The sequence below is a fragment of the Cladosporium halotolerans genome (assembly GCF_011745625.1).
Source record: "Cladosporium halotolerans strain TM138-S3 chromosome Unknown Sca8, whole genome shotgun sequence".
NCBI lineage: Eukaryota > Fungi > Ascomycota > Dothideomycetes > Cladosporiales > Cladosporiaceae > Cladosporium > Cladosporium halotolerans.
Genome location: NW_027191459.1, coordinates 309,567 through 334,619, shown reverse-complemented (window position 1 = coordinate 334,619; position 25,053 = coordinate 309,567). Strand labels below are relative to the sequence as shown.

Genomic DNA, 25,053 nt, shown 5'->3' with positions numbered 1-25,053 from the left:
TCTACAGCCTCGATAAATAACATCACGGTTGCGAACTCTATACATCAAATTGTCGATTTCCTCAGTCGCCATTTTCAGACTGGAACCGCAAGAATCTTTGTGCCCCGGCCGCATCAAGACAGATCAACTAAAGATGGCTTCTTCCAAGGAACAATCTCTCGACCCATCAACACTCAAATCATTCTCTAACGCCGCCGCCGGCCACGATGGTGTCCTAGCAGACGAGTCGGGAGAGATGGTCATCAAACCATGCGTCCAAGCCGAGATCGACTTCTACCAGACCACCCAAGCGGAGCACCCAGAATTCGCCGAACTCATGCCCACTTTCATGGGAACCCTCTCACTCGGCGCACCCGCCTCGGTCCCGGATGCTCAAGTAGCTCAGATCGCGGGCGACGCGGCTACAGAACAGGAGCTGGCCGAAAAGCGGCTGCACGGCGCCAAAATCGCCACCGAGACGGCGATCGTGCTCGAGAACTTGACGTCTGGCTTCAAGAAAGCCAATGTGCTCGATTTGAAGCTTGGGTCCAGACTCTACGCCGATGGCACGAGCGAGGAGAAGGCCGCGAGGCTCGACAAGGTCGCCTCCGAGACGACGAGCGGCTCGCTGAACTTCCGCATCGCGGGCATGGTGGTGTGGAACGGGCAGGACTTCGACACGTACGACAAGTTCTACGGCCGCAAATTTAGCGCCGAGAATGTCAACAATGGCTTCGAGACGTACTTCGCGCCGCTGTTCACCCCGGGCGTGGAAGCCGAGAAGGCGGCAGAGCTGCTCGAGACTATCCTTGCTGAGATTACTAAGGCTCGCCACATCCTCGAGCGGACCGAATCGAGGATGTACAGTGCCAGTGTTCTTATCGTGTACGAGGGTGATGGCGAGACTCTCGGCTCGCTGATGCGCGGCCAGGAGGACAAGAAGACTCCCAGGGTGGATGAGCGAGCACCGACCACACGAGAGCTGAAGGAGAGCGAGGCTGAAGAGGAAGAGGAGGAAGAGGAGGGCCCGCCGCCTACGTTCAAAGTCAAGATGATTGATTTTGCGCATGCGAAGTGGGCTCCCGGAGAGGGCAAGGACGAGAACGTTATCAAGGGTTTGAAGAACATCGAAAAGCAGATGGACGCGCTGATTGCCAAACTTGGCTGAGAAGCATTCCAAAAGATGATAGACACAGCATGATGAGTAACGTTAGACGTACTTTCCTTCGTTCAAATATCCGGCTCTAGAGCAGACACACATGAGCAATCGCATTTCATTTCTCAATACCAAACTCCTTCAGAATGTCCTTTCCGTGCTCATCTACATCTGGTATGGGATCCATGCGAACAGCCAAGCCCTGTGCAGCACCCGCAGGCTTCAGCGCGGGTATCTTCCCTCTGCTAGTCTCAACCTCACTCCACCTGTCGCGGGCTTTCAGCTGCGGATGTTTCCACAGCCCTTCCATGTCGTTCACTTTCGCATTCGCTATGCCAGCAGTCTGCAACCGCTCCAACCAAGTCTCAGCATCAGCACCCTGGAACACGTCCTCGATGATCTTCTTCAGCTCCTTCCGATTCTTGCTCCTCTTCGCCGTCGAGCCAAACCGCTCGTCTTCGAGCAGCTCCTCCCGACCCAGAACCTCCCTGCAGAATATCCCCCACTCCCGCTCATTCTGCATTCCCAGCATTACCGTCCCAGCGCCGCCAGTCTCGAACGGCCCGTAAGGAAAGATACTCGCATGCTCCGCACCAGCCATCGCAGGCGCAGAAGCGCCATCGTAAGCATAATACATTGGGAAGCTCATCCACTCCGCCATACTCTCGAGCATGCTGACATCGAGCCTGCAGCCCTTACCAGTCTTATGCCTTGCCAGCAGCGCCGCAAGAATGTTATTGTACGCCGTCGTGCCAGCAGCAATATCAGCAATGCTAATGCCCGCCTTGGCAGGCATGCCCGGCGACCCGGTAACGCTCAAGAAACCCGCCTCGGCCTGAATCAGCAGATCGTACGCCTTCTTGTTCCTATACGGGCCCGTAGACCCATACCCAGAAATCTCACACACGATCAAGCCCGGGTGCTGCTCCCTCAGCGTCTCGTAGCCCAGCCCCAGGCGCTCCGTGGCGCCGGGCGCGAGGTTCTGCACGAGCACGTCGGCTTTGACCAGGATCTTACGGAGCGCCGCGAGGTCCTTGGGGTCCTTGAGGTCGAGCGCGAGCGACTCTTTGCTGCGGTTCGTCCAGACGAAGTGCGAGCAGAGGCCGTTGACGCGCGCGTCGTGGTCGCGGTTGAAGTCGCCTTTGCCCGGGCGCTCGATTTTGATGACGCGTGCGCCTAGGTCAGCGAGCTGGCGGGTGCAGAAGGGGCCGGCGATTGCTTGTTCGAGGGCGACGACGAGGGTGCCAGCGAGGGGGAGGGTGGCGTTTAGGGAGGTTGGCGTATCTTGCAACTTTTGTGGTGTGTATGCGAATCTCCGGACATGGTTAAGGGTATGAGGAATCGATTGACTTTGAGTTTTGAACAATTGAGTAGGGTTTCGCATTGACAGTACGGTAGGTGATTGTGTTGATTCAATTGTCGCGATGGATCCCCGCCACAGCTTCGGCAAAGCGCATGGCCTGGCGAAGGCCATTGTTGCGATGGATGACGACAGAGCTGTACTAAACGCTGGAGTGAAGTGATTATTGTATGTCAATTTAGCTTGTGCAAATTGAAATGTTGATATTGACGTTCATATTCGCCAGACAGGTCGTCGCCGAGATCGCAGCATCGAAGGATCGGCAATCGGGACAAAGTAACAGCGCGGTACCGAAGCTTGCCGAGAGGACAGACGAAAGAAGCTATCACTTCCTGCCTATAAATCGAGACAATGGGAACGTTAATTACAGCATATGATCTTTAATACGTACGTCATCTGCATGACTTCGAAGTGCCATGGAAACGAAGCTGTCGATGATTTCGACTTTGAAACGCTTGGCTACGGTTCACGCAACCGGCTCATGTCTGGTATTTGTCCGGTTCCTGAGAGGCGTAACTTTCAAATCTTTCAAAACAGTTAATGTACACTTGTATACAACGAGCAGCCGTGACATGAGTGGCCGCCCCGCTCAAAAGCTGCCCAGGCTCCCGCTCACAATAAATGCGACCCATGCTTACTCCCACTTTCATACAATCGCGGCTTGCGGCCGCCCTTCTTTCATAGTGATGATGACAGTTTCAGATGCTCTTGTCTGAGAGATTACTCGACGTTGCTGGAGTCGGCGCCGGCGGTGGAGCTGCTGACGGATATGCTGGGGTCGACGGCGATCATCTCGGCGAGGATGTCGAGGATGGGCTAGGAAGATGTTGTCAGTGAAATTCAACGCAAGGCCGGAACTGTCATCACATACCTTCGGCACAGTCTTGTCGTAGATGGTGATGAGCTCTCTGGGCTGCGGGTAGACCTTGAGAGCCTTGTAGAAGCACAGCGCAGCGTCAACGGGGTCGGAGCCGTCCTGGCACATGCCCTCACCGCGGGCGACCTCCTGCATGAAGTAGCCCTCGGTCTCCTCGGGGTCTCTGGGGAAGCCCTCCTCGTTGGCCTCCTCAACGGCCTGCTTGATCCTCTCCTTCTGGCCCTTCTCGGCGGCCTTGGCCTCCTCCTCCTTCGCCTTAGACACCTTCTTGTGCTGCTTCTTCAGCGACTTGCGGAACTCGGGGTCTGAGCGGCGACGGTAGTCGAAGTAGACAGCGTAAGCGAGAGCACCGGCGGCAAGAGTACCGGCGGTTGCGAGGATGACAGTTGATGTCGAGATCTGCTGGTTTTGGGAGGCCATCTTGTGAGGTTGTAGCGCGCTTTTTATCGAAATTGGCGGCGGTCCGTGGTTTGAGACAGTCCGGCGACGACGTGCAAGATGGATGCGAGGTCGTAAAGAGGTTGATGCGGATGTTGCTGGATGTTTCCCGGCATCGATGCCATCCTGAACTTTTGGCTTGCATGTGGGCCGTGCCTCGAAGCGTGCCAGCCAGCTCCCTCGACCACCCGACCTCCGCGCGTGGCTACGTACCCTACCCGCACCGGCCAGCGACCTGCGAGCGGTTCACTCCAACGTGCCCTGCAACGGCCACGTGCACATAATACCGGATCATGTCGGAGGACAAGAAGGGTCTGTCGCTGCGGCGGAAGAAGACGAGCACCCGCCCTACAATATCCGCGCCTCGACAGATCCAGCCGCGCGATCGCAGCGCCGACTCTCGGTGGGATGGCCCTGCTGCCGGCGCACCAGGAAACAACAAGCTCGAGGCTCCGAGAGCTCGAGAAGCACGGCCGAGCATAAGTGGCTCTACTGGTGGCGATACCACAAGTGATCTGGTCAAGCGAAGATACAGCACCCGATTCGCTGCCCTGCCGCAGGACGCAACCGCTGGTCTCGTACCGCCCGTGCCTACAATCCCTAATATACCAGCCCAATATGCCCGCGACCAAGGTCGAGGCGCTAGCAAGAGTCCTTCGAGAGACGGTCGCAGTCAGAGTCGAGGTCCTGGTCCATTGAAAGTCGACCCCCGAGCGCTCGCGGATCCCAAACTCCAGGCGGAGAAGTATGTCCAGAGCATCCTGGCGGAGGCGTCCGAGAGCGACATCCAAGGATACCAAAACGACTTGCAGAACCTCAAGGCACATACTAGCGCCGATCTGCAACACAACGTGTACCAGAACCGGACCCAATTCATCAGGATCTCGAAAGAGGCGGACAAGCTGAAATCGGAGATGCGGACACTGAGGACGCTCATGAGCGAGCTGACGGGGACGCTGGGTCACGCGACAAATGCGGGTGGGGCGGAGCTCAATGGCTCGAATGGCATGTCTTTGGCCGACAGGAAGCGCGCGAATAGGAGCAGTGTCGCAAACCTGGAAGCGATGTGGACCACGCACCTACAGACGTTATGGAAGCGAGTTGAAGGTAGTCAGAAGCACCTGCCTGCGCTTCCCGGACGACATATCATCATGGAGAGTCAGAGGTGGGTTGAGCTAAACGCCGCGACTTGGAAGCCGAGAAGACGAGTAGTGCTTGTCTTGCTGAACGACCATCTGCTCATCGCAAGCGAAAAGAAACGCAACGATATCCTTGCAGGTCAAGGACCAAACTCAAATCCGAAGAACAATCGCCAGAGCATGTACAACCCACAATCACAAACGATCCTCGTCACAGACAGGTGTTGGAATCTGCAGGACGTCTCTCTTGCGGACCTTAGCGGAACTCAAGCTCAAGCCGTTGGACGACAGAAAGAAAACGACGCAGTCCGCAATGCGGTCAATATTCGTGCCGGCAATGAGAGCTTCACATATGCCACCTCAGATGCCGCTGAAAAGGCCGGCATGCTTATCGCATTCCGCAAAGCTCAGGAAGATCTGCGCAAGCAAATAGCACGCGAACATGGTGAGCGTGAAAGGGCTGTCGACGAATTGGCAATGCTCACCGGAAAAGATCCTCGATCTCTCAAAAAGGCTGCCGCGGCCGCACTGGAGCGATCAGAGAACCAAGACGCGAAATTGGGCGGTCTGAGTAGAAGTAACTCTATCCTGGTCGACGCGGAAGGTCGTCAGCAGAGCATTCGCCATGTCGAGTCACAGATCGATGGCTTGGACATCGACATCGCGTTGCAACGATTTGAGGAGGCCGTCAGCAAAGTGGAGAAGCTCCGAAAGCTCGGGAGAAGTATCAAAGGCAACGCGATCGCGCAAGACATCATCATGTCGAAAGTCAACGAGCGCGCGTCTCGTCTCGCCTCATCAATCGCTCGCCAACTCAGTCAAACATCTGGCGGTGCGGAGAAGACGAGAGAGAATGTTCACTGGCTATTACGACTTGGCTTCGAGGAACTTGCTCGCTCTCGCTATCTTGAGGCACGCACTGAGACTCTGCGTCTGCGGACAAGACAGCTACCGTTCCGGGGCGCTCTGCCGCCTTACCTGCACGCCTTGTCCTTCGTCACATTCTCTATGCTCGTACATACTTTCCGCACTTTCAGCACTAGTTTTCCATCTTCTTCGGGGTCTGCAGTTGTAAAGTGGGCTAAAGAAAGGGTGGACGAGTTCAACGCGTCACTACAGAGGCAGCTGAGCTCAGTCGAATGGGGCAGCGAGCTATGGGAGGATTGTGTCAGCGTCGTGCGGGAGCAGGCACAGGTCCTGGGCGAAGTTGGAGTCGACTTCAAAGGGCTGGTGGCACAGGGGCTAGATGAAGTAGCAAAAGCAACTAGAAAAGAAGGCAGAGAGAGGGTGCGGCGAAGCATGGGAGGTGCAGGTCTTGCTGGTGGCCTCACGAGCACAGGTGCTTGAGCCAAGGGACGACGCTTTCGAGCTACTGCCGTCCCTTCCAGATTCTCTACAATAATATCATTCCAGCCACGAGCATTCATCCTTCCATCCATTTCTGATCCTTCCTGCCCAAGCGGCGTCCGAAGGGCCCGGAGGATTTCGAAGGCTCGAGCCTTGCGGCCCATCACAAGCAGGTATCGTGCTTAGCCGCCAACCAGATGAAGTCGAGTGCCGGGTAATTTAGTGATTGGGTCGCTTAGCCCGCCGACCGAAATGCGGCACCACGCCGAAATGTGACACGTCTACATGAGCGACTGTGGGACGAAGGGCTAGCTGGTGGGTCCGGCATCCTTCAGCCGACCTGCCGCCAACTTCACCCTTGCAATGCGTGCAACCGACTCTACCACCTCACGCCCCTAAGGTATCTCTTGGGAGGCAGCATGCCCCATTTACGTTTCAATGGTGGGGTAGGGCTCGTCCCCACTTCGCAGAGCTGACGATGTGCGTGCAGTACGTTCAATTCTGAAAGTCGTCGCTTATTGAACGCACGTCGTCGACGAAATGGAGCAGCGAGAGGATCACGACCCTGCCATGCATCCCACCGGCACCAGCATCTTTAATATCGCTGACTCAAGAGTACCAACATCTGCAAATCTGCACGACAGGGTGAATTCAAGCCACCAGAGCTCTCGTCGATCGCGGCTTCGATTCCCACCTGCCGAGCAGTAGTAGTGCGGGCGGAGCGTTGAACGGCCTCCATCGGCGCTTAAAGGCGGGACCGGGGCCATTTGTCCCCCAACGATTCGGCCAGGGCGAGCAGGGCAGTGTGTGGGAGCGACATTGCGTAGCGCGGGAAATTTAGATCCGGCGCCCCCGTTAGATTGCGTACTGTGAAGATCCCGCGATCGTGGCCATGGCTCGAGCCTTGCTGCCCATCGTCCTCGCTCACCCGATGGCAGCCTCGGGTCCCTAGGTCTGCCCTCCGCGGCGGCACAGTGATCCGAAGCTGGCATCTCGTCTGGGCGCAGCGGATTGTGCTCATGTGATTTCGGCTAGGCGGTCGTGAGCCCCGAAGCATGGGCGGTCGTTGTGAGGAAATCAGTGTATTGCACGCAAGGTATGCAGGTGGCACGCGAGTTTGAGAGTTGGCGAATGAACCGCGGATTGACAAATTGCTACCATCTTTGATTCCATAAGAATCCCCCATTGATCGTGACGTGAATTGCAACAGAAACATTCTAAGGCCACCCCGAAAGCTTCAAAAACACCTCTCCTCCTGTACAAAATGCAAGAACGCTCAGAAAGCCGCTCGCCAATCTCCTTGCCAATAGTAAGTCATTTAGCCCGGGTGTCATTCACTGATAGGCGATGCCCGCAATCTTCCCACGCCAGGCACTAGTTCGGAGGCATTGGGCAATGAACCGGGGACGACGCAGGCGATGGTGTGCAGATCAGGTTGGAGGAGGACCGCCTCGTCCTCGGTCGATGGCTCCTACCCGATGGCTTTTTGACCTCGGACCGCTTTGAGCAACCATCTGCGGTATGTCTGTTGGTGTCGTCAGCCCACGTGGTCTTGTTGAGTGTCGCATGACGAGTCCTGAACCAACCTTTTGAGTATGTCGTCACGCCCGAAACACCTCTCACACTGCTGGCATTGGTATGGGCGCTTTTTCAAATGCACCTGAAGTCTAGTCAGTAATCAATACTCCCCAGGTGCAGGCTGTTGCCATGGCGGACTCACGCTATTCCGGTGGCGGGCTAGATCGGTTTTCCTACCAATGACGGCGCCGCAGTCGGGATAGTCGCACACATGAGTGTGAACTCTGTTAGGATCATGTGTTCTCATGTGCGTCCTCAAGTTGTTTTCCCGTTGGAATAGCTTGCCGCAGACTCCGCACTGGAGGTCGCTGGCGTCTGGAGAGTTGTAGGCACGAGTCGACGAAGGGTCCGGAGTCAATACTCTCGGGTCCGATAAAGAAAGCGACTGGAGGTCACACGTCTGATAAGGCTCGATGGTGTACTTTACATCGTCCGAAAATCGTACAGGTTTGTTTGGCCGCGATGAGGCTGTGCCGCTCATGTCCGATCCGCCGAACCTTGGCTGATTTTGCATAGTACTGTCGACAAAGTATCGTGGATCGTATGTCTGATGGTCGCATTGAGCTTCCACTTTGACTAGAGGCGATGGACCGCCGTAAGGTGAAGAAAGAGAGGAAAACTGCGTGGTAACGCTGCCATCCGATCGGTTCGGAGATGGTTGTTGTGAATTGAGAGGCACATGGTTCGAAGACCATGTTGGACAATCCAAGGACGTGTTCGATCCCATGACACGGGAGCTGTCGTATACACCGGCATATGGAGACACATACGACGGTTGAATTGTCTGCGGGTTGTGTCCTTTTGGGATTCCTGAGGGCCCTTCTGTCGGAGGGAGATATGGAAGACCTGCAGCGCTTCGCATGGTGCTGGTGTAGTCAACTTGTTCCGAGGGTGGCATGGTGCCAGACTGGAAAGCTGTCTGCTGGTTCCAGCCGGTCCATGGATACATGGAGGGCATCATGTGCGGCGCACTGTAATTGGTTGTCTCCATCGGGTCCGTCGAAATTGGCTGAGGCCTGCCGTGTGTCACGCCCGAATGCGAAGCATGGCGGTTGCTCTTTGGTCCAGCGCTCGGATAATAACTCATCATTGACTTCAGTCATGCAATAAGCATGAAGTGAAGATTAAGGATCGCTTCCAGATGGGACGTCGGGCTGCACGCATCGAGCGCCGTTGGTTCCTCGATATTGCAAAGCACGTCGTGGACTCACGCAATAGCCTCAGAATTGTACTCGAGTATTGACAGGATGAATGTGATGATGAGGACGAAAACAAGGCATCACAAGTTGTCTTAAGAGCGATGCCGCGTTCCACGATCGCCTAGACTCAACCCCATGTGAAGACGAGAGCCATGAGGGTCTATGCATCAAGGCGGACGGTAGATCATTCGGGATAGCGCACTTTCTAGGGTCTGCATGTGTTAGCTGCTCGGTTATGGCCTCTAAGGAGGCGCGAATGAGGCTTGCGTTAGAGCGAGGGTCTGGAGGGACGTCGACAGCCTAAGATCAGGAAGGCTATGCTTCGAGGGTTCACCCAGGATCGGAGTTGGGCTCATATGTGTTGCAACACTGCGGCGAGACTGCGCCATCGTGGGTGCTATGTCTGGCCGGTAGCCCTGCCGTTGCCCTCAACGCACGAGCAAAGACGGCTTTGCTGGTCGCTTGGCGACGACCCGAGCGTGCGGGTTGCCGGTGCGTTAGACCAAAGCCGATGGCGTTAGGCCGGGGTAAACGCGGCGCAGCGAAGAAGCTACTGTGGTCAACCAGTAACACACCCTGCCCTTGGACGGAGCGCGGCTACGGAAGCATCACATGCAAGTGCACGCAGAGCCGGCGGCAAACAATTTGCTGCTAACCTGCAGTGCATGCCTTACCAAACTTCAGTAGCTTGCGGTGTGGAGATTCTCTCCGTACCGGTGAGTCTGCACCGCGACCTGGTTGGTGCCCACCTGGCCTCGTCATGCATCCAGTGCAGCGCTGCGAGCTTTTTCAGACTCGATCAAGGACTCCACTGTCTGCAGCTGCGACTTCAAGCTGATTGCAAGTGTCTCGAGCGCATTGATCCTGCCCTGGGAGCTCTCGAATTCAGAGGCGCCGGTCGCCGACGACAGATTGCCGGCGTTCTTCTGCCTGCCTGGGGGCGAGCCAATAGCGCCGTGGCTCATGAGCGGAGATTGCATGGAGACAGGCCGTCTCATCAAAGACGAAGAGGTGGGCGTGGTCAAGGACGATCTAAACTCCTTACGACCGCTGATGGCTCTCCGCCCGTTCTCGTACGCAAGGATGAGTGCCACCAACGGCCAGTGGGTTGCCTTGAGCAATGCAATGCGACATGCGCGCAGGCTGTCAGGCGCGACGAATAGCCGGAGCGGACGGAGTAGCAGGGGGAGAAGGTTCTGTGGGTGTCATGTCAGCCAGAACGGAGGCTCGATGAGTGCAATGATGACGACATGGCAAGTGCTGTGCGCCCAAGCAATGTAGATTTCAATAGCTTGCATGTCCAACATATGCTACCCAAAAGAAACTTCTCATTGGCAGAGCCAGCAAACTCGTTTGAATGTAAGCTTCCCGACATGGTCCGCGTTGCATGACTAGGTGCGCATGACCAACATATCCTGAATGGCAGGAGCACGTGTGGATGGATCGGGCATGTTCGAAAATGTAGCTTACCAGTGGAGGGAGAAAGTAGGTCAAGCGATTGGAGGTTGAAGCTTCCAAAACGTAGACGGCGTAGCTGGTATGACGGCAATTAGCCTGGTGATGGCGCAGTCATTAACTGTAGCTCCGCCACTTACACAAAAAGGTATTCGTCTCGGGCGTGTTCCATGACCTATCGATGTAGCCGAATCCCGTTAGCTCGCTGTTGGATGTCCGGGCGCTTAGATGAGTGCGGGAAGCCCACCTTCTCGAGGCTGTTGGACAGCAAGCAGATAATGATGGTGAGTAACAAGAACTGTGTCAATGCGCAGAAAATGAGCATGAGTCCTGGTCCCAAGGTAGGGGAAACCTTTTCTAGTCAGCATGTGTGTCACGAATACAGCATGAGATTGATGCATACCTGTTCTGCCACGTCCTGCGGTAACACTCGAGTTAGCGCGGCGAAGCAACCTCCGCGGAGCAATGATAAGGACTTACAAACCCAAGGTAGCTCGAGCCGAAGAAGACTTTGATCAAGATCCAGTTCATCTCCCGGAATGAAAAGGTACCGCGTGCGAGGAACCCAAAAGTTGTGTTGAAGCCTTCCTCATGTTAGCCTTGGCTCGTGGGATGGTTTTGGCGCAATACGAACCCAGATATAGAACGAAGACCAGCCCAAGGAACTTAATAAAGTCTTTGGTCATCTCCTTCAAGCATGGAAGTAGCGTCCCGAAGTATGGATGGAGACTGAGTAGAGAGCAAATCCTCGCTAAAGCAGTCATTATGAGTTAGAAGAAAATAGCACAGAAGTCCAATTCCAGTACCAAAACTTACTGAAGGATTATTAGTAGTTTCCTTCTGTTCGAAATCTCAATTTGACTTACCGAACGAGGAATAGGGCTTCGACAGACAGAATGTCAAAGGCTGTGTCAGTAGTGACGTGGTCATCTGTGCTCAAGCCGACCATCCTGCAGATGAAGAACGACATCCCCGTGGCAATGATGCCCAAATCCCAGATAGCCCAGAAGTCCGCGGCGTAGAAAGTCACGCCGGCGTCGCACAGCTCGACAAGCTCTGATGGAGATTGTTAGAATCGCGTAAGAGGTTCTCGTGGGAAGTCGCAACGTACCGTTGTACGCAAAGGCAGCGAGCCAAACATAGAGCATGACTTCTGTTCCGGTCACAGCATGAAGCGACCTCTGTACCAGAACCGTATAGTAGAACGCCAGGAACGCAGCGAAAAACAAGACTTCAAATATCTTGAGGTACAGAGGCACCCGCAATCTGGTATATGGATCGAATCGCTTCGGGTGGTAGACGGTGGCTCGTTTGACAGCATGTGGGCTCATGGTCTGCCAGAACATGATATCGCCTCGCCACATACCATCGATGATACGCTGTATCGCTTTCTGGCTCAAGAACTTCTTCGCACCAGAGACGGCGGCAATTTCCAGTGCATTCAAGCTCTCGTAGTTCTTGGCGAATGATTCGCCTCCACCAGTTGGCTCAAGGACGGCATCGTCGTCCTCTCCCAGCTCCTCTGAAGCCGCTTCTCTGTCTCGCAACAGCGGGGACTCTTCGTCGGCGACTTGGTGAGGCCGACCATCTTGAAATGGCCTTCTTTGCACCAGGTCCGAGCACAGATGGTCAATCGCGTCTCGTTCGGTCAAGTGTGTTACAAACCTCCAGGCCACAAGTTCACATGCAAGGCCTCGCGCGGCGGTGATACCTCGGTCATCTTCATCCTCTGTAGCACTGAAATGACCTTTAACCGCTCTAAATCGGAGTCAATACCGTATAATAGAGCGTGTCAGACTGGTATACTCACAATAGGGCGTGCACTGTGGCAGGGTGATTGACGTTGTCCACCAAGTGCTTGACCAGCGGATGTAAGGCCCGCGCGTAATGAGTTGTTCGCAGTTCCTCGAACGACGACGGGGCCGTGACTACTTTACAAATGTGCCTTCCGTATTCTCACGTCAGCACTACTGCTTGCCGAGGGTGTGACTACTGCGGTGATGTTGGAAGGGCCGTGAAGCTCACCTCAAAAGCTTTGTGACCAGGTTGTCGAAATCCTCCAACGAGGATATCGTCGGAACGTCGCCTACGGGAGTCGTAGCCATGGTGAAGGTAGACGCCACGCTAGGTCAGACACGAAGGAGTGGTGTTCAGGTTTGGGGGCATCACGAGTGGTGGAGGTGTCTCAGCCGCGCGCTTGCGCGCTTAACGCGCTTAACTTGAACCCTAATTAGCCGCGACGTGAGAGGCCTTGCGAATAGCGTGGCTGGGGTGACGAATCAGGCGCGGTTGATCGTGAAGTCACCATGGAGAGAGATATGAAGTCTTTCACGAATGCATATTATTATACAGAAAGGGCGCCATCATCTGTAGCAGCAATTGGCTAAGATCTATATGCTATGCTGCACCCTTTTTGCCATACAGTGCCATTGGCGGTCCCATGTTCATCAGGTCTTTACTCAAGCTCTACGAAGCTTCCCAGTCAGGGTTCTGTGATTTCAGTCAGCGAGTATTCTCAACGACATCAGATATACAAAAAAGCACATACCTTCCTGAGAATACAGACACCTTCCATGACGTTGGTCAAGCAAATCCATTCCTCGTCTTCCAGTTCTGCACGCTCGCCGTAGCCAAGAAGCACCGGTGTGCTCTGAGTCTGCCATCCGGTGATGGTCTTTGGGCGACCCGCCTGGCCGACCACATCAACGGCCTGACCTACACGCACGTTGACCTGCAGAGGCTTAAGATCCTCGTCAAGCGTAATAAGGAAGCGCGGGTGCATGGCAGTGACTAGGACGTAGAGGAGGTAGTGGTGGTCGCCAAGAACAAATTGTCGAGGGTCGTCAATAAGCGAGAGAGTAATGGTAAGGAGCCCTGCGGCGCCGACACGCGAGAGGACACTGCGGTCGGTGTGGAAAGGGCTCAAACTGAGGGTACCCTTGCCCATGTGTACGAGACCCTGCGCGATTCGTACCATGAACAGTGCGTTAGGGTCGCGGTGGTAGTAGCTCGCCAGCTGCCTGAGAAGCTGCGCAAGACGAGCGTTGTTCGTACCGGCACCGAGCATTCCCATGGCGAAGATTGCGTTGACGGCGACATCAATGTCGTTGTCGTGCGAGTATCTTGAAAGGGTGTCGTAGACCTTCATCTGTGGGTTCGAAGGGCTGATAAGGCCCATTGCGAGCGGAACAGCCTTGCGGATGTTGGCCTCGCCGTAATGCATGAGATGACCGAATTGACGCAGAACCATTTCCTGACCAACCTCCTCGCCCATGCCCACAAGGGACAGACCAAGAACAGCGTAAGCTTGTACGAGCTGGTCGCCAGAGCGGTCCTTCTTCTCTTCGTCCTTCTTGTCCTTGTCGTCATCGTCTCGCTCGTCCTCGATGTGCTCATTGCAGATATGCAGGAGCTCCTGCAATTTCAGCACAGCACCAGTGCCAGCCCAAGCACAAATCTCAGCAAGCACGGAGGCAGGCTTGGACATGGGGTGCTCGATGACCTTCAGCGTCTCCAAAACGACATCGACTTCTTCCTGCTGGCCAAAGTATAGCAGTGCAAGGCCGAGGGTCATGAACCTGGTCCACTTGTCCTTGAGCTGGTTGGCGCGATCCTCGTCCAGGAAAGTCTGGATAATGGCTTCGGACACATCTGATTGCGCGGAGCCAACAAAGATGAATCCAAGAGAGAGCGCAGCCATAGCAGAGATCTGCATGTCAAGCGAGGTGTCGGTCACGTAGGGCAGAAGCAGCTCCAAGAGGTCCTCCTTGTTCGAGCCAGCATATGCAAGACCCAGACCCATGATGCTTGCAACCTTGACGGACACACTCTTGCCCTCCAGATCACCGAGCAACGCCATTGCGGGATCGCCGTCCAGCCTGACGCCGCTGTTGATGATGCCAGTCGCCAATGCCGCACCAGCCTTCACTTGCTCCTCGCTCACATATGTAAATGCATCGATCTTGTCCAATCCCATCTCCACGTCCCACTGCATGAGCATACCAGCAGACGCAGCGGTAGATGTCATTCCGTCCTCCTTCACCTTCCAAATCCAGCTCTGCTGAACGCCGCCCTCGACCAGCATGAGCTTGTCGGCACCAAATCCGGCGTTCACAAACGCGTTCACGAATGCGGAGGCGAGGTTGTGGCGCGCGGAATCGGTATTTGTGAGGCCAGCAGTACGAGAAGACTCGAGGTGTGACTTGTAAATGTCTTCGGGCACCTTCGGGTCGAGGACGTTCAGCTCCTTCGCCAAGGACTTGTAGTGCTCGGGGAGCTTCGTGTTGTTCAAGCACTCTTGCAGTTCAGTGTCCTCGGCATCTTCACCCTCGAGCTCCAGGCATATCCGCTGGCGCGCAAGAATAAAAGCAAGCTGGCGCTTGAGTGCCTTGTCTTCCGCAGCAGCAAAGTCGGATTTGATAAGCTCCATGTCGTTCAAGCGAATCGCAAGGCACATAGCTTGAGTGAGCTGCTTGTAATGCCTGTACACGTCGTGGGCAGTGCGCACAAAGCGGTCGTTGTCGGGATATGCAAGAAGAGGGACCATGGACACCATATACAGGCAGACTCTCGAGTAAGTGTTCTCGTCCAGGTAGTCCTTGATGTCCTCGATCATCTCCAGCTCAGAAAGGATGTCGACTGCGTCGGCCTCGGCGTTGTGAGAGAGGAAGAAAGGAACGAGCGTTCGGGTGAGATCGCTCAGATCTTCTGTGTCCTTGTCGTCTTCCATGCGCTTCTGATACTCCTCGCCGATCTCGAGAGCCAGATGGCGCATGTACTCGTGTCCCCAAGATCCAATGTCCTTGTTAGGCGCCAGCAGACGGTACTTCAGTGTGTCCAAACGTTCCTCGTCGGAGTACGTCATTCCCAGCACCGACAGCGTGTCCGCCAGCGATTGCTTGTCCTCTCCGGCAGGCCACTTCTCGTATGTCTCGCATAGCTTTTCGTAATGGGGTCTGAGGAACTTCAGCGGCTTCGGTACGGCGGTCATGGAGCTTGTGCTAGTCTTGATGCTCTCTTTGATCGCATCAAGCGCTGGCTTGTACAGAGACTTGTCGTCCTCCGTTAACCTCTCGGCCAGCATATCCAGTTCGTCCTTGAGCTTCTGGTCTTCTTCGCTCAGCTCTTCTGGAGCCAGGTCGAGGTCGCCGCCCTTCTTGCCATCTTTGCCATCCGCCTTTTCGCTCTTATCGCCATTCGTCTGCTTTGCATCGTCAACCTTACCCTTGCCCTTGTCTTGGACAGGCGCCTTCTTCTCCTCCTCCTTCGCCATGATGTTTGAATGTGTGTTTCGGTGGTTTGGAGAGCTTTTGAGGGGTCACTCAGTATTTCAAATGAGATGTAAAGATTTGATGAAAGCACCTGCGCGAGGTCCAAAGTCTTGGAAATGCGCGTTTTTGGTCGAAGATGAAAGAGGTGTTGCAGGTGAGGCGACAGCTGATGATTGATGATGTCGCCCATAGCACCTGTCTCCGAGACGTCGCGCCAAGCAAACGCGAGTCATGAGCAGCAACCCAAAGCTTCACATTTTCATGATGGCATGCACTCATCTACATCTGTCAAGCACACACCAGACGGCTTGCCTTGCGCCATTCGTCGAAGAGCTATTTACGGTCAATATGAAGCTCGATACGCGCGCCTTGCGCTATTTGAATAGCGACGACTGGAGAGTTCTCGCGGCAGTACGTACAAAGCACCTTTGTGGCCTGCAGATCTTTTTCGACTGACACAAGCTAAAGCGATGAATAGGTCGAGCAAGGCAGCAAGAACCACGAAGTTGTACCGACGCCCCTGATCCAGCAACTGGCTGGACAGCGCGGTGGTGGAGGTGCTGTGCACAGAAACATCTCTACTCTCGCCAAAGACGGGTTGATCGCTAAGGTGAAAAACGCTCGATATGACGGCTACCGACTCACGTACGGAGGACTCGACTACCTTGCGATGAACACACACAGGAAAAGCGAGGCCATCTACAGTCTCGGCAATCAGATCGGCGTCGGCAAGGAGTCTGACATCTACGTTTGCGCCGCACAATCGTCTCGTCAGCTGGTTCTCAAGCTCCACCGTCTCGGCCGAATCTCTTTCCGTACTGTCAAAGCAAACCGTGACTACCTTCGCGGTCGCAACGCCGGAAGCTGGATGTACCTGAGTACCCTTGCGGCGCAGAAAGAATACGCTTTCATGAAGGTTCTTCACAGAGAGAAATTCCCAGTGCCCGAACCCGTAGCGTGGAGCAGACACACCGTGGTCATGGAGTTCATCGACGCTTTTCCGATGCGCATGGTCGACAGTGTACCGAATCCTGGAAAACTGTACGCGGAGCTTATGGCGATGATCGTACAGCTAGCCTCGCGGGGTCTTATTCACGGTGACTTCAACGAGTTCAACATCCTGCTCAAAGAGTTCACCGATGACGGCAAGCCCGTCGACGATGACACTCCGCCGGAGAAAGTCAACTTGACGCCCATTTTGATCGACTTTCCGCAGACGCTTTCGACAAATCACGCCAACGCCGAGTACTATTTCGACCGCGACGTCGAATGCATTAAGCGCTACTTCGGACGGAAGTTCAAGTACACTTCGGATGAGCCAGGCCCATTCTTTGTCGATGCAGTGAAGAACATCGACCCTGAAAGGAGGCTGGATGTGGAAGTCGAAGCGACTGGCTTCAGCAGGAAGCTGGCGAAGCAGCTAGAGAAATATGTCGAAGCAGGCGGGGGCGATTCTGATGAGCAGCAGCAAGCAGAGGAAGGGGAGGAAGATGATGAAGATGACGCTGAAGATGGAGATGAGCCGGCCGACGAAGAGACCACTGGTGCCGAAGCTGTGTCGAATGAGGACGGCTCAGTCCCACAAGATCCCCAGGTCGACGACCCCCGACTTGCTGAAGAGCTTGGCTCGCTCTCGGTACAGGACGATAAAGTGGCCCAAGAGTCAACAGTTGGCGCGGCGGCATCGCCCATGATGCCATTGGAGATTTCTCACGATCCCGATGTCATTGCACAGAAGGTGAAAACAAAGAAGAAAGCTGCTGGCTGGGCCATATGAGTAATGAACACGAGGACATGAAAAAAATAATTTCCTCCTGATCGCGTCGGTCGAGCTCACTTGCAATGATTGTAGGAACGAACCTCACGCGCAACATGTAAGTACGTCTGTCTTTTCTGTTTGTCTGTTTGCATCGCCCCGATCTCCCAGATTCGTCAACGCATCACGAGCATATAGGTCTACTTCCCTTTCAATGGAGTGATCTCTATAGTTGATGCAACATCAAATCTCTACCTCTACAATTACGCGTCTCGATATTACCTGAGAGAACGACTCAGTATGGAGGTCACATATACACACTAAGTAGCAATTTTGAAAACCTCCAGAACGTCAACAAACTCGAGTTCGCCTCATCGGCATTGATTTCAGTCAAATCTTTCACTTGCGATGGATTGACAACGACATTTCGTGAAGCCCAATAGCTTGAGGAGAACCCTTGTCCTTGCACCCACGTTACAGCTACCACATGAACCTTTGCTCCTCTCAAGCCACATAAATCACTCGACGAGTCACGCCATCCTTGCAAATTGCCACGCTACGAGCGGCATGGTTGAGAACACTCTCTTGCTTATTCCTGAGGCTCGTTGCCTGCAACATGGCCATTTCCCGCAGAGCCATATTTCGGTTTCTGCTGAGAAGAGCTCCGAGTGCACTGGTCGGATCGTTCCCTCTGCGAAACAAGGGGTTCCGAATACGTCGTAGCTGTTGATAGTGGCAGATCATCGTCTGGATCGCGTTGAGAAAGTCGTTGCGTTTCTTCAATCTCAGCTTCAAAAAAAGAACGACTGTCCATTTTTTCGTCCATCGGAGTACCCCGACTTGTCTGTCTAGATGCGCTAGAGTAGCCAGTGGAGCGCTGAGGTGTTGCTCTGTTAATGGCCGTCCACGAGCTCGCACCCTCTGATGCAGAACTGGTCGTGGGTTCTTGTGGTGTGTTTTTATGGGCCACCACCGGCGGCACTTTATCGCCCCCAGCGTGATGCGGCTGAGGCAGCGTACCGCCAACGGTGGTGTTTCGGGGTTCGGCGTGATCGATCGTGGTGGAAGATACCGGTTCAGAACTCACGCTCTGTGATGGCATGTATGGTCGAATGATCGCAAACACTGGGGACGTAGAGCGGACAGGCTGGCTTGGAGCTGGAGCTGTGCGTGAGGTTGTTGAGCCTGGTGTCTGAAGCATAGATCTCGGCCCTGGCTTCTGGGACGACGTTGAAGAGCCAGTCGTTAGTGGCTGCTTGATGACTTTGGCAGATTGTGAGAGGCTCAAAGGGTTTACAACTGTGGAACACGAGCTACACACAGCTGAAACATCGATATTTGCGAGCAACTCGGCGGCCTTCAGTCCAAGCTGGGTGGTAGTGGCAGCGACCTCCTCCATATTCTTAGTCCCTGGTGGAGCATGCTGATCGCTTGTTTGACGAAGTCCTCCTGGTGAAGCAAAGTGGTGTCCTTGAAGGATGGCTTCAACAGGATTGAAAGACTCATCCTTCCGCAATTCAGGTGGAGCTTGCGTGCTGTTGAAAGCGTTACAGCTGCCGCTTCTGAAACGAAGTTCGTCTTTGTCGGGAGTTGGCGTTTTCGATTCTGCTTTCGTGCTACATGTAGCGTCATTTTGCTCTTCAACCTTGTCTGAACTAGAATCGATGTTCTCAGTGTCGCTTGAGATCTGAAATTCATCTCGCCTTGGTTTCTTCTGTACTCTGGATGAAGTGGTCTGCTTTCTCTTACGCTTGGCGAGATGTTGATAGCCAGGGAGCGAATGATCTTGTGGGTGGTGAGCCCTGCTGTAATTTACCGACTTTTGGGCTTCCGAGCGCATGGAATGGCGTGTGGCTTTTGGATCTGGCATTCTGATTGTGCCATCGAGGTCCTCGTCGCTTGCATCGTCACCATCTTCGTCTGAAGACCCAGACCGCAGATCTGGCTCACTTTCGCTGCTCGTCTCGTTCTTAAGGCCACGAGGCATAGTGGCGGAGAGCGAGCGTGAACCAGTGATTCGCCGTGCTCGCTTTGGCCGGGTAACTTCATCCATCGGATGATACTTCATGCTGTAGTTGACCTGCGCCCTCCCATTTCTGGCGGCGCGCGTCTCATGGCGAGCGGCAAGGTCAACTGAGCAGCTATCGGATTCTTTGTCTGCTTCAATGGACTTCCGGGTCGCCTCAAGCATATTGCTCAGGTCAAGCCCACGCAATGAACCTCTGAGACGCGGCTCCTCGTAGTGAGTTTCATTTTCTACATTGGGTTCATCAATGTCTGCGAATTTGTAGGCTGCTTTTTTCGTGTCGTTCGCGATGCAGAAGATTGCTTCAGGAGTCAGCGGAGACCCAAATGGAAGACTCAGTCGTCGTACACTTGCCTTCATTGTGACTCCGGGACTCACGCGTTGTTCGCCAAGTGAGGCTTGAAACGCTTGCATGTGCGCGACGATCTCCAGGTCAAAGTACTGCAGGCGAAGTCCAGCGTTCGAGTTCCAAGTGGCGAGCGCTGGGCAGGTCAAGTGAGGAAGTCGCGATCACGAAAAAGGCGCCCACGCGCTGAACTCCAGGCGAACGCGCCATCTCACGCTCGTCCACTTCACTTCTAGTTACATCTGTTAAAGGTCAATCCGCCTCCGATCTTTATACCTTACTATTGGTATGGCGCATCGGGTCGGTGCCAATGGAGAAGAGACAAGTTCTTCTGGACGTGGACCTCCCTTCACACGGGATCGCTCTCCTTCTCATTGGAAACAAATGATGAGCATGTGATCGTGAATTGTAAGAGGTGTAACATACTGGCGGGAAAGCTGATGAAAAGCAAGAAAGTAACGGCATCCTGCGCCTTCAAAATATCCAAATCAAATTGAGGTCAACAATCCCTCTGGTATCTCGATTGCTGAGGCGCTGAAGCGACTTATTCCAAACTCCTTGCCAAAATCGTAAACCAAACCAGCCGCTCAAACGCATTCAAAAAAACACAAATACAAATTTCTTCGCCGTACTAGAGCCCGGATTCTCAGCAAGCGGTCAGCCGCGAGCTTCTCATCGAGTACTTCGTCAAATTAGGTGGCAACTTCAGAGCGGCCATCTCAAGCTCAGTGTCGGTATCGTCGGCATCATCATCGACCTCTATATCGTCAACTTCGAGAGGACCTTCCGAGAAATGAGAACTGAGAAGCATGAGCTTTTCTTTCGCGGCAGGTGGCGGCGGCTGAGATTTTTGCCGCTCTCCATCGCTTTTTCGACGCTCCTCCGCTTCTTCGGCAAGCCTTTTTAGCTCCGGTAAGTCGCGCTCAGCAGATGTTTTGGCCTGCTCCAGTTTCTCCTTTGCTTGCCGGACCTCTAGAGCACAGTCCCCATCGCGGAGGACTTGATGCGCTGCATGCTCACACAGACTCTGTGCCTTCTCCAAGAACCCATCAACCTTATCCAGCACTTCGCTCCCGGACGGTCTCTTCGCCGCCTTCACTTCCTGCATCATCATTCGAGCCGTCTTGTGGTCAAAAGTATCAAAATCTTTCGTCGTCTCTTCGCCGTCGCTGCCACCACCGCCGCTTTCGCTACTCGAAGATCCACTCCTGGCGAGACTATCAACCTTGGCGCTAAGCTTAGACCTCCGAATGTCGTTGCGGCAGCCATTGAAGTCTCGTACCAGATCGGCGAAACGCTTCTGCACATCTCCATCATAGTACACTACAGCTAGACCTCGAGAGCGATACTTCGAGGGGGCGGTCTGATCACGCGAGCATGCTGAGAAGGTCTTGCGCTTGCGCTGCGACAGCCTGAGCGCGTCCGAGTCGGTCATATGAGGGAGCTGTGGACGTAGCAGTGTCGGTGTAGGCGTTTCCGTCTGGACGCCGTCCGTGTGGCTGGCCGTCAGATCCTCCTCGTGTTTTACGTCCTTCGATCGCTTTGACTTGAGAGACGAGGTTTTAGACTTCTTGCGAGGTAATGAGGTGTGCGAGTGAGCGGGTTGATTTGCAGACAGGAGCTCATTTTGGCGATTTGTGGCGTTGTCGAGGATATTCTGAAGGTCGGCGATCCACACTGGTGCTTTTTCGAGGAGAGATGTGAAACTGTTCAGCGCGTCTTGTGGCATTGTGGAAGTGTCGCGGCTGGGCAGCCGACAGGCACCGAGAGGGGCATAGACGGCGGTCTTGCCGCTATGCTCGGTATCAAGCGCTTGGCAATCGGGTCACTGGATTTACGGTCGCGTCGATGGTCCAGAGGAATTGTTGCAGCCAGCAAAGAAAAAGACGAAAGGGAGAAACCGGAATGGAGTACTGCAAGATGGGCAAGAGGTATGTCTTGTAGAGAGGAGAGGGAAAACGGTCAGCGCTGCTGGCGGCCGACGGTTTCGGTGTGGGGTCGGGTGCAGATGGAAAGCTGCCCCGGGCGCGCAACCACGCTCAAAGAGGCCTAGCATGCCGACTCTTGCAGGGCTCCCTCGGTAGGATTACGCCTTTGTCGCGGCAATCGGGGTCTCTTGACCGGCCATCTTGCTGCACTCGTCGACATGCTCGCTGGTACGGGTCGCCCGGGTGCCTGATAGAGCCAGTATGCATGAGCATGGGGTCTTACTGGTGCACGCACATGGTCCAGCCTGGTCTACAAGGCAAGACATTGGCCATAACGGTCGTCCATTCGCCAGCAATGACCGTACAGCACGGCCTTCATCATCACACCCAACAAGAACTATCGGCACGTAGGCGCAGGAAAGATTGGGTTTGGACGGCTCGAGCACCCCGGTTTCCGCGCGATTATTTTTCGATCTAGTCTCACTCTGTTGCCGCCAGACATCGCGAATAGCGAGAACGGTAGTGACGTGTACTCAGTCACTGTATGCGTAATGCGTGGTGCTTACCATGGATTGGCCGAAAAAGACATCATGTCATGCTCTGGTGCTGGGAGATCGCTTCGCATGCGTGGCACGATCCCAATGTTCCCTGCAAATTGCATGCACTCTAGCATAAGCGGTCATCCAGGACTTATCCGTGATCCTTGAAATTCGATATGACTGGGGGGAAAATGGCATCCCATTGTTCCACAAGCAATCAATGGAACACATCAGCCTTGGCCGCTGAAAGCTCACCATGAGTATCCGCCTGTCGTCTTCAGACCTCGCCGAAATAACAGTACAGCTACTGACAATCTACTCGAACCATATTATCGAAAGTAGATTCACGCGTCGCTTGGAGTGGCATGATTCCTCCAGCATGCGTGCAGAGAGGTTCGGGCGATGCCGCCCGTTATCGTATTGATCCCTGCTGGTCTCGTGTAAGCCACGACCACGTCAAGCCGATCACCAACGGGCGCAGCCCTTCAACGTCCAGCCAGCCAAGGTCGCAGGGCCAAGCCCTACTCTATTATTTGTCAAAGTCGCCGCACGAAGCGGGCGCGCCAACATACGCAAGCGGCACAAGCCTGCGCGTGGGTATGACAACGTTGTCCAGCCGCCCGCTTGTGGTGCTGTCAAAATGCTAGGGCGAGCTGAAGTGGGTGTCCTACGTGAGACGTGACCCGCCCACAGCGAACGGCAGCTCGACACGACAGCGTGTCTTCTGCGCCTACTCGTCGAACTTCAGCAACAGCAGGGATTGAAATGCACGCAAGGCCGGGTTGAAACACGCGACAGGCATTCCTCCAGCGATCTCTTTCGTGCACTTGCCTTTTTCAGTGCTAGCTAAGCGACGGTCTCCTTTTAGGGCACATCCGGCTGCGCCGCCCCCCGATCCGCCCGCGGGTGGCATCTTGCCGCCGGCATATAGCTGGGATGTGATGGTGACATCGATGACATGAAGAGAGACGATCTCACGGTCTGGACTTAACGCGTGTCACGTCTTCAGATTTTGGCTGGTGTTGAGCAACCAGGAAGCTGTAGCTTGTTAAACAGCTGTCTGCAGATTCCTTGTCCAAGGAAATTATGCAGCTAAGTCGCTAATCTAGCTGGCGAGCAGCCATCCGAAGCTCATGTGCATGCGCCGACCGCCGGACAGGCGCCGAGAGATCCTGTCCTACAATGTAACAATAGCACGGGTTTCCACAGGCGCACATGCAACCACAATGATTGCCCGCCACTTAGGGCAGCCTCTAACCGAGGCTGCAGCTTTCGATGTGAGTTGCCGCCAACTCTTGCGGATATGCACAGAGATGGATATAGTTGGACGGTTTTGTACATATGCCCGTGCCTACAGTGTTTGCAACCGACGGCTGCCTCAAGGCCAGCATTCGGTGTGAGTCCACTCGCCAGAGCTCTCATCAAACTTGTACACCTGCCTTCTCGCTTTGGCGGGGTCACTCAAATCGACGGATTCCATCTCCTCCGGCTTGATGATGACTACGCGGAAGTTTGCCCTTGCCACGGGATCCTCAAGATCCTCCACCTTCTGTCCAATAGCGAGATTCTTGCTGTCGTAGGGTTGATCGACCGGCTGACCTGGCGGCGGGTTCTTGAATGAGCCTGCAACGTACGATTAGCCACTGGCTCAGCATCTGATTCATGTATAAGACAACAAACATACCTCTCAGCCCAGGCGAGTTGTTGCCAAAGTGCCCCGTCAGCTCCCTCTTCCAGCTCCACTCCGCCTCCTTCTCAGCATTCACAACCCTCATCCTACTCCCAACTTCGCTCTTCAGCGTCCTCACGCCCGAGCTCTCCTTGCTCTGATCCCCCTCGCCCTCAACATCATTCCCAACAATAAACGCCTCGCCCTTCATCCTCCACTGCACCATGGCATCTTTGACCCACCAAACAGCCTCACACGGCCCACCGCCTCCGCTTCCCTGCACAAGACTCTGATCGTCCGCCTTCCCACTGCTGGAGCCAAACAGCTCAATGGGCTTGTTCATGCGGACGTCCGTCGTGAAGGCCGGCATCTCGCTCTCGTACACGCGCGGGTTCATGGGCGCATTGTTGTGCTTGTTGTCCGGCAGCTCGGCCCAGAAACCGCGCATGATGCAATAGCGGGCGCGCGGGAGGTACGGCGACGGGCTCCTGTGGCCGGGCGGCGCGGCGTGCAGGCTGCTGAAGACGAACTCCGGGCTGTCCATGCGCGAGAGGTGGTTGAGGAAGTCGGCGCGCCAGGGCGCCGGCTTCGAGGGCGTGGAGTGCGAGGTGCTGGCCATGGTGCGTGTTGTTCGTCCGAGGGTGCGCGAGAGGTGCGCGAGGCGGAGTTTGGGAGCTATGGTTGCTTTGGGTAGACGATGTTAAGGTGTGAGTCGACACTGCATAGGGAGTTGTTTTGGCAAGCTTTTATGCTTTTTTGCTGATGCCTGTGAGACGAGTAGAGGCAGTGGGAAGACAGCTCTATTGTATTGTGCAGCTGCGGGTGGTCATGATCTCATAATGTCAAGAATATTGCTTGTGTCGGTGCCAAAACACGATCGGTGTTGTCGATGACGATATGTACCTGTCGAAGGGTGGGGGTGGGGCACGACTTCATGAGCTCGATCGAGCAGTCGGCTTCGACAGTGTTGGTACGATGGCACGTGAGATAG

General features: G+C 54.8%; 10 protein-coding genes across 10 annotated transcripts; 3 read left to right on the top strand and 7 right to left on the bottom strand.

Moving 5' to 3' along the window:
- Positions 1–133: 133 nt before the first annotated feature.
- On the top strand, positions 134–1,147 carry WHR41_03247 (uncharacterized protein; the record flags this gene model as incomplete). Its single annotated transcript, XM_069371853.1, has 1 exon — positions 134–1,147. One exon carries the CDS (start codon positions 134–136, stop codon positions 1,145–1,147), a length of 1,014 nt encoding a protein of 337 aa, XP_069230993.1.
- A 106-nt stretch (positions 1,148–1,253) lies between these two features.
- Positions 1,254–2,609, bottom strand: WHR41_03246 (uncharacterized protein; the record flags this gene model as incomplete). The annotated part of the gene is made up of 1 exon (XM_069371852.1): positions 1,254–2,609. One exon carries the CDS (start codon positions 2,607–2,609, stop codon positions 1,254–1,256), a length of 1,356 nt encoding a protein of 451 aa, XP_069230994.1.
- Positions 2,610–2,855: 246 nt separating this feature from the next.
- WHR41_03245 (uncharacterized protein) lies at positions 2,856–3,938 on the bottom strand. The gene is made up of 2 exons (XM_069371851.1): positions 3,367–3,938; positions 2,856–3,311 (listed from the first exon to the last, which is right to left on the bottom strand). Exons 1-2 carry the CDS (start codon positions 3,790–3,792, stop codon positions 3,216–3,218), a joined length of 522 nt encoding a protein of 173 aa, XP_069230991.1. The 5' UTR covers positions 3,793–3,938; the 3' UTR covers positions 2,856–3,215.
- Positions 3,939–4,103: 165 nt separating this feature from the next.
- Positions 4,104–6,296, top strand: WHR41_03244 (uncharacterized protein; the record flags this gene model as incomplete). Its single annotated transcript, XM_069371850.1, has 1 exon — positions 4,104–6,296. The coding sequence occupies one exon, from the start codon at positions 4,104–4,106 to the stop codon at positions 6,294–6,296; it is 2,193 nt and encodes a 730-aa protein (XP_069230992.1).
- A 1,116-nt stretch (positions 6,297–7,412) lies between these two features.
- On the bottom strand, positions 7,413–8,964 carry WHR41_03243 (uncharacterized protein; the record flags this gene model as incomplete). The annotated part of the gene is made up of 3 exons (XM_069371849.1): positions 7,413–7,821; positions 7,883–7,956; positions 8,017–8,964. The coding sequence occupies 3 exons, from the start codon at positions 8,962–8,964 to the stop codon at positions 7,671–7,673; spliced, it is 1,173 nt and encodes a 390-aa protein (XP_069230989.1). The 3' UTR covers positions 7,413–7,670.
- An 867-nt stretch (positions 8,965–9,831) lies between these two features.
- Positions 9,832–12,668, bottom strand: WHR41_03242 (uncharacterized protein; the record flags this gene model as incomplete). The annotated part of the gene is made up of 11 exons (XM_069371848.1): positions 12,554–12,668; positions 12,339–12,473; positions 11,640–12,286; positions 11,395–11,584; positions 11,163–11,257; positions 11,009–11,112; positions 10,932–10,946; positions 10,776–10,880; positions 10,669–10,703; positions 10,544–10,607; positions 9,832–10,269 (listed from the first exon to the last, which is right to left on the bottom strand). The coding sequence occupies exons 1-11, from the start codon at positions 12,631–12,633 to the stop codon at positions 9,832–9,834; spliced, it is 1,908 nt and encodes a 635-aa protein (XP_069230990.1). The 5' UTR covers positions 12,634–12,668.
- Positions 12,669–12,835: 167 nt separating this feature from the next.
- On the bottom strand, positions 12,836–15,951 carry WHR41_03241 (uncharacterized protein). Its single transcript, XM_069371847.1, has 2 exons — positions 13,077–15,951; positions 12,836–13,018 (listed from the first exon to the last, which is right to left on the bottom strand). The coding sequence occupies exons 1-2, from the start codon at positions 15,798–15,800 to the stop codon at positions 12,995–12,997; spliced, it is 2,748 nt and encodes a 915-aa protein (XP_069230987.1). The 5' UTR covers positions 15,801–15,951; the 3' UTR covers positions 12,836–12,994.
- Positions 15,952–16,084: 133 nt separating this feature from the next.
- Positions 16,085–17,575, top strand: WHR41_03240 (uncharacterized protein; the record flags this gene model as incomplete). The annotated part of the gene is made up of 2 exons (XM_069371846.1): positions 16,085–16,209; positions 16,277–17,575. The coding sequence occupies exons 1-2, from the start codon at positions 16,147–16,149 to the stop codon at positions 17,573–17,575; spliced, it is 1,362 nt and encodes a 453-aa protein (XP_069230988.1). The 5' UTR covers positions 16,085–16,146.
- A 2,997-nt stretch (positions 17,576–20,572) lies between these two features.
- Positions 20,573–21,655, bottom strand: WHR41_03239 (uncharacterized protein; the record flags this gene model as incomplete). Its single annotated transcript, XM_069371845.1, has 1 exon — positions 20,573–21,655. The coding sequence occupies one exon, from the start codon at positions 21,653–21,655 to the stop codon at positions 20,573–20,575; it is 1,083 nt and encodes a 360-aa protein (XP_069231116.1).
- Positions 21,656–23,326: 1,671 nt separating this feature from the next.
- Positions 23,327–24,931, bottom strand: WHR41_03238 (uncharacterized protein). Its single transcript, XM_069371844.1, has 2 exons — positions 24,078–24,931; positions 23,327–24,016 (listed from the first exon to the last, which is right to left on the bottom strand). The coding sequence occupies exons 1-2, from the start codon at positions 24,679–24,681 to the stop codon at positions 23,772–23,774; spliced, it is 849 nt and encodes a 282-aa protein (XP_069231115.1). The 5' UTR covers positions 24,682–24,931; the 3' UTR covers positions 23,327–23,771.
- Between the last annotated feature and the right edge of the window lie 122 nt (positions 24,932–25,053).

Coding starts and splice junctions, on each gene's coding strand:
- WHR41_03238 (XM_069371844.1), bottom strand. CDS start 24,681: ATGGCCAGCACCTCGCACTCCACGCCCTCGAAGCCGGCGCCCTGGCGC. Junction 24,017..24,077: donor CAACTCGCCTGGGCTGAGAG/GTATGTTTGTTG, acceptor CGTACGTTGCAG/GCTCATTCAAGAACCCGCCG.
- WHR41_03245 (XM_069371851.1), bottom strand. CDS start 3,792: ATGGCCTCCCAAAACCAGCAGATCTCGACATCAACTGTCATCCTCGCA. Junction 3,312..3,366: donor ACGACAAGACTGTGCCGAAG/GTATGTGATGAC, acceptor ACATCTTCCTAG/CCCATCCTCGACATCCTCGC.
- WHR41_03241 (XM_069371847.1), bottom strand. CDS start 15,800: ATGGCGAAGGAGGAGGAGAAGAAGGCGCCTGTCCAAGACAAGGGCAAG. Junction 13,019..13,076: donor GTGTCTGTATTCTCAGGAAG/GTATGTGCTTTT, acceptor CTGAAATCACAG/AACCCTGACTGGGAAGCTTC.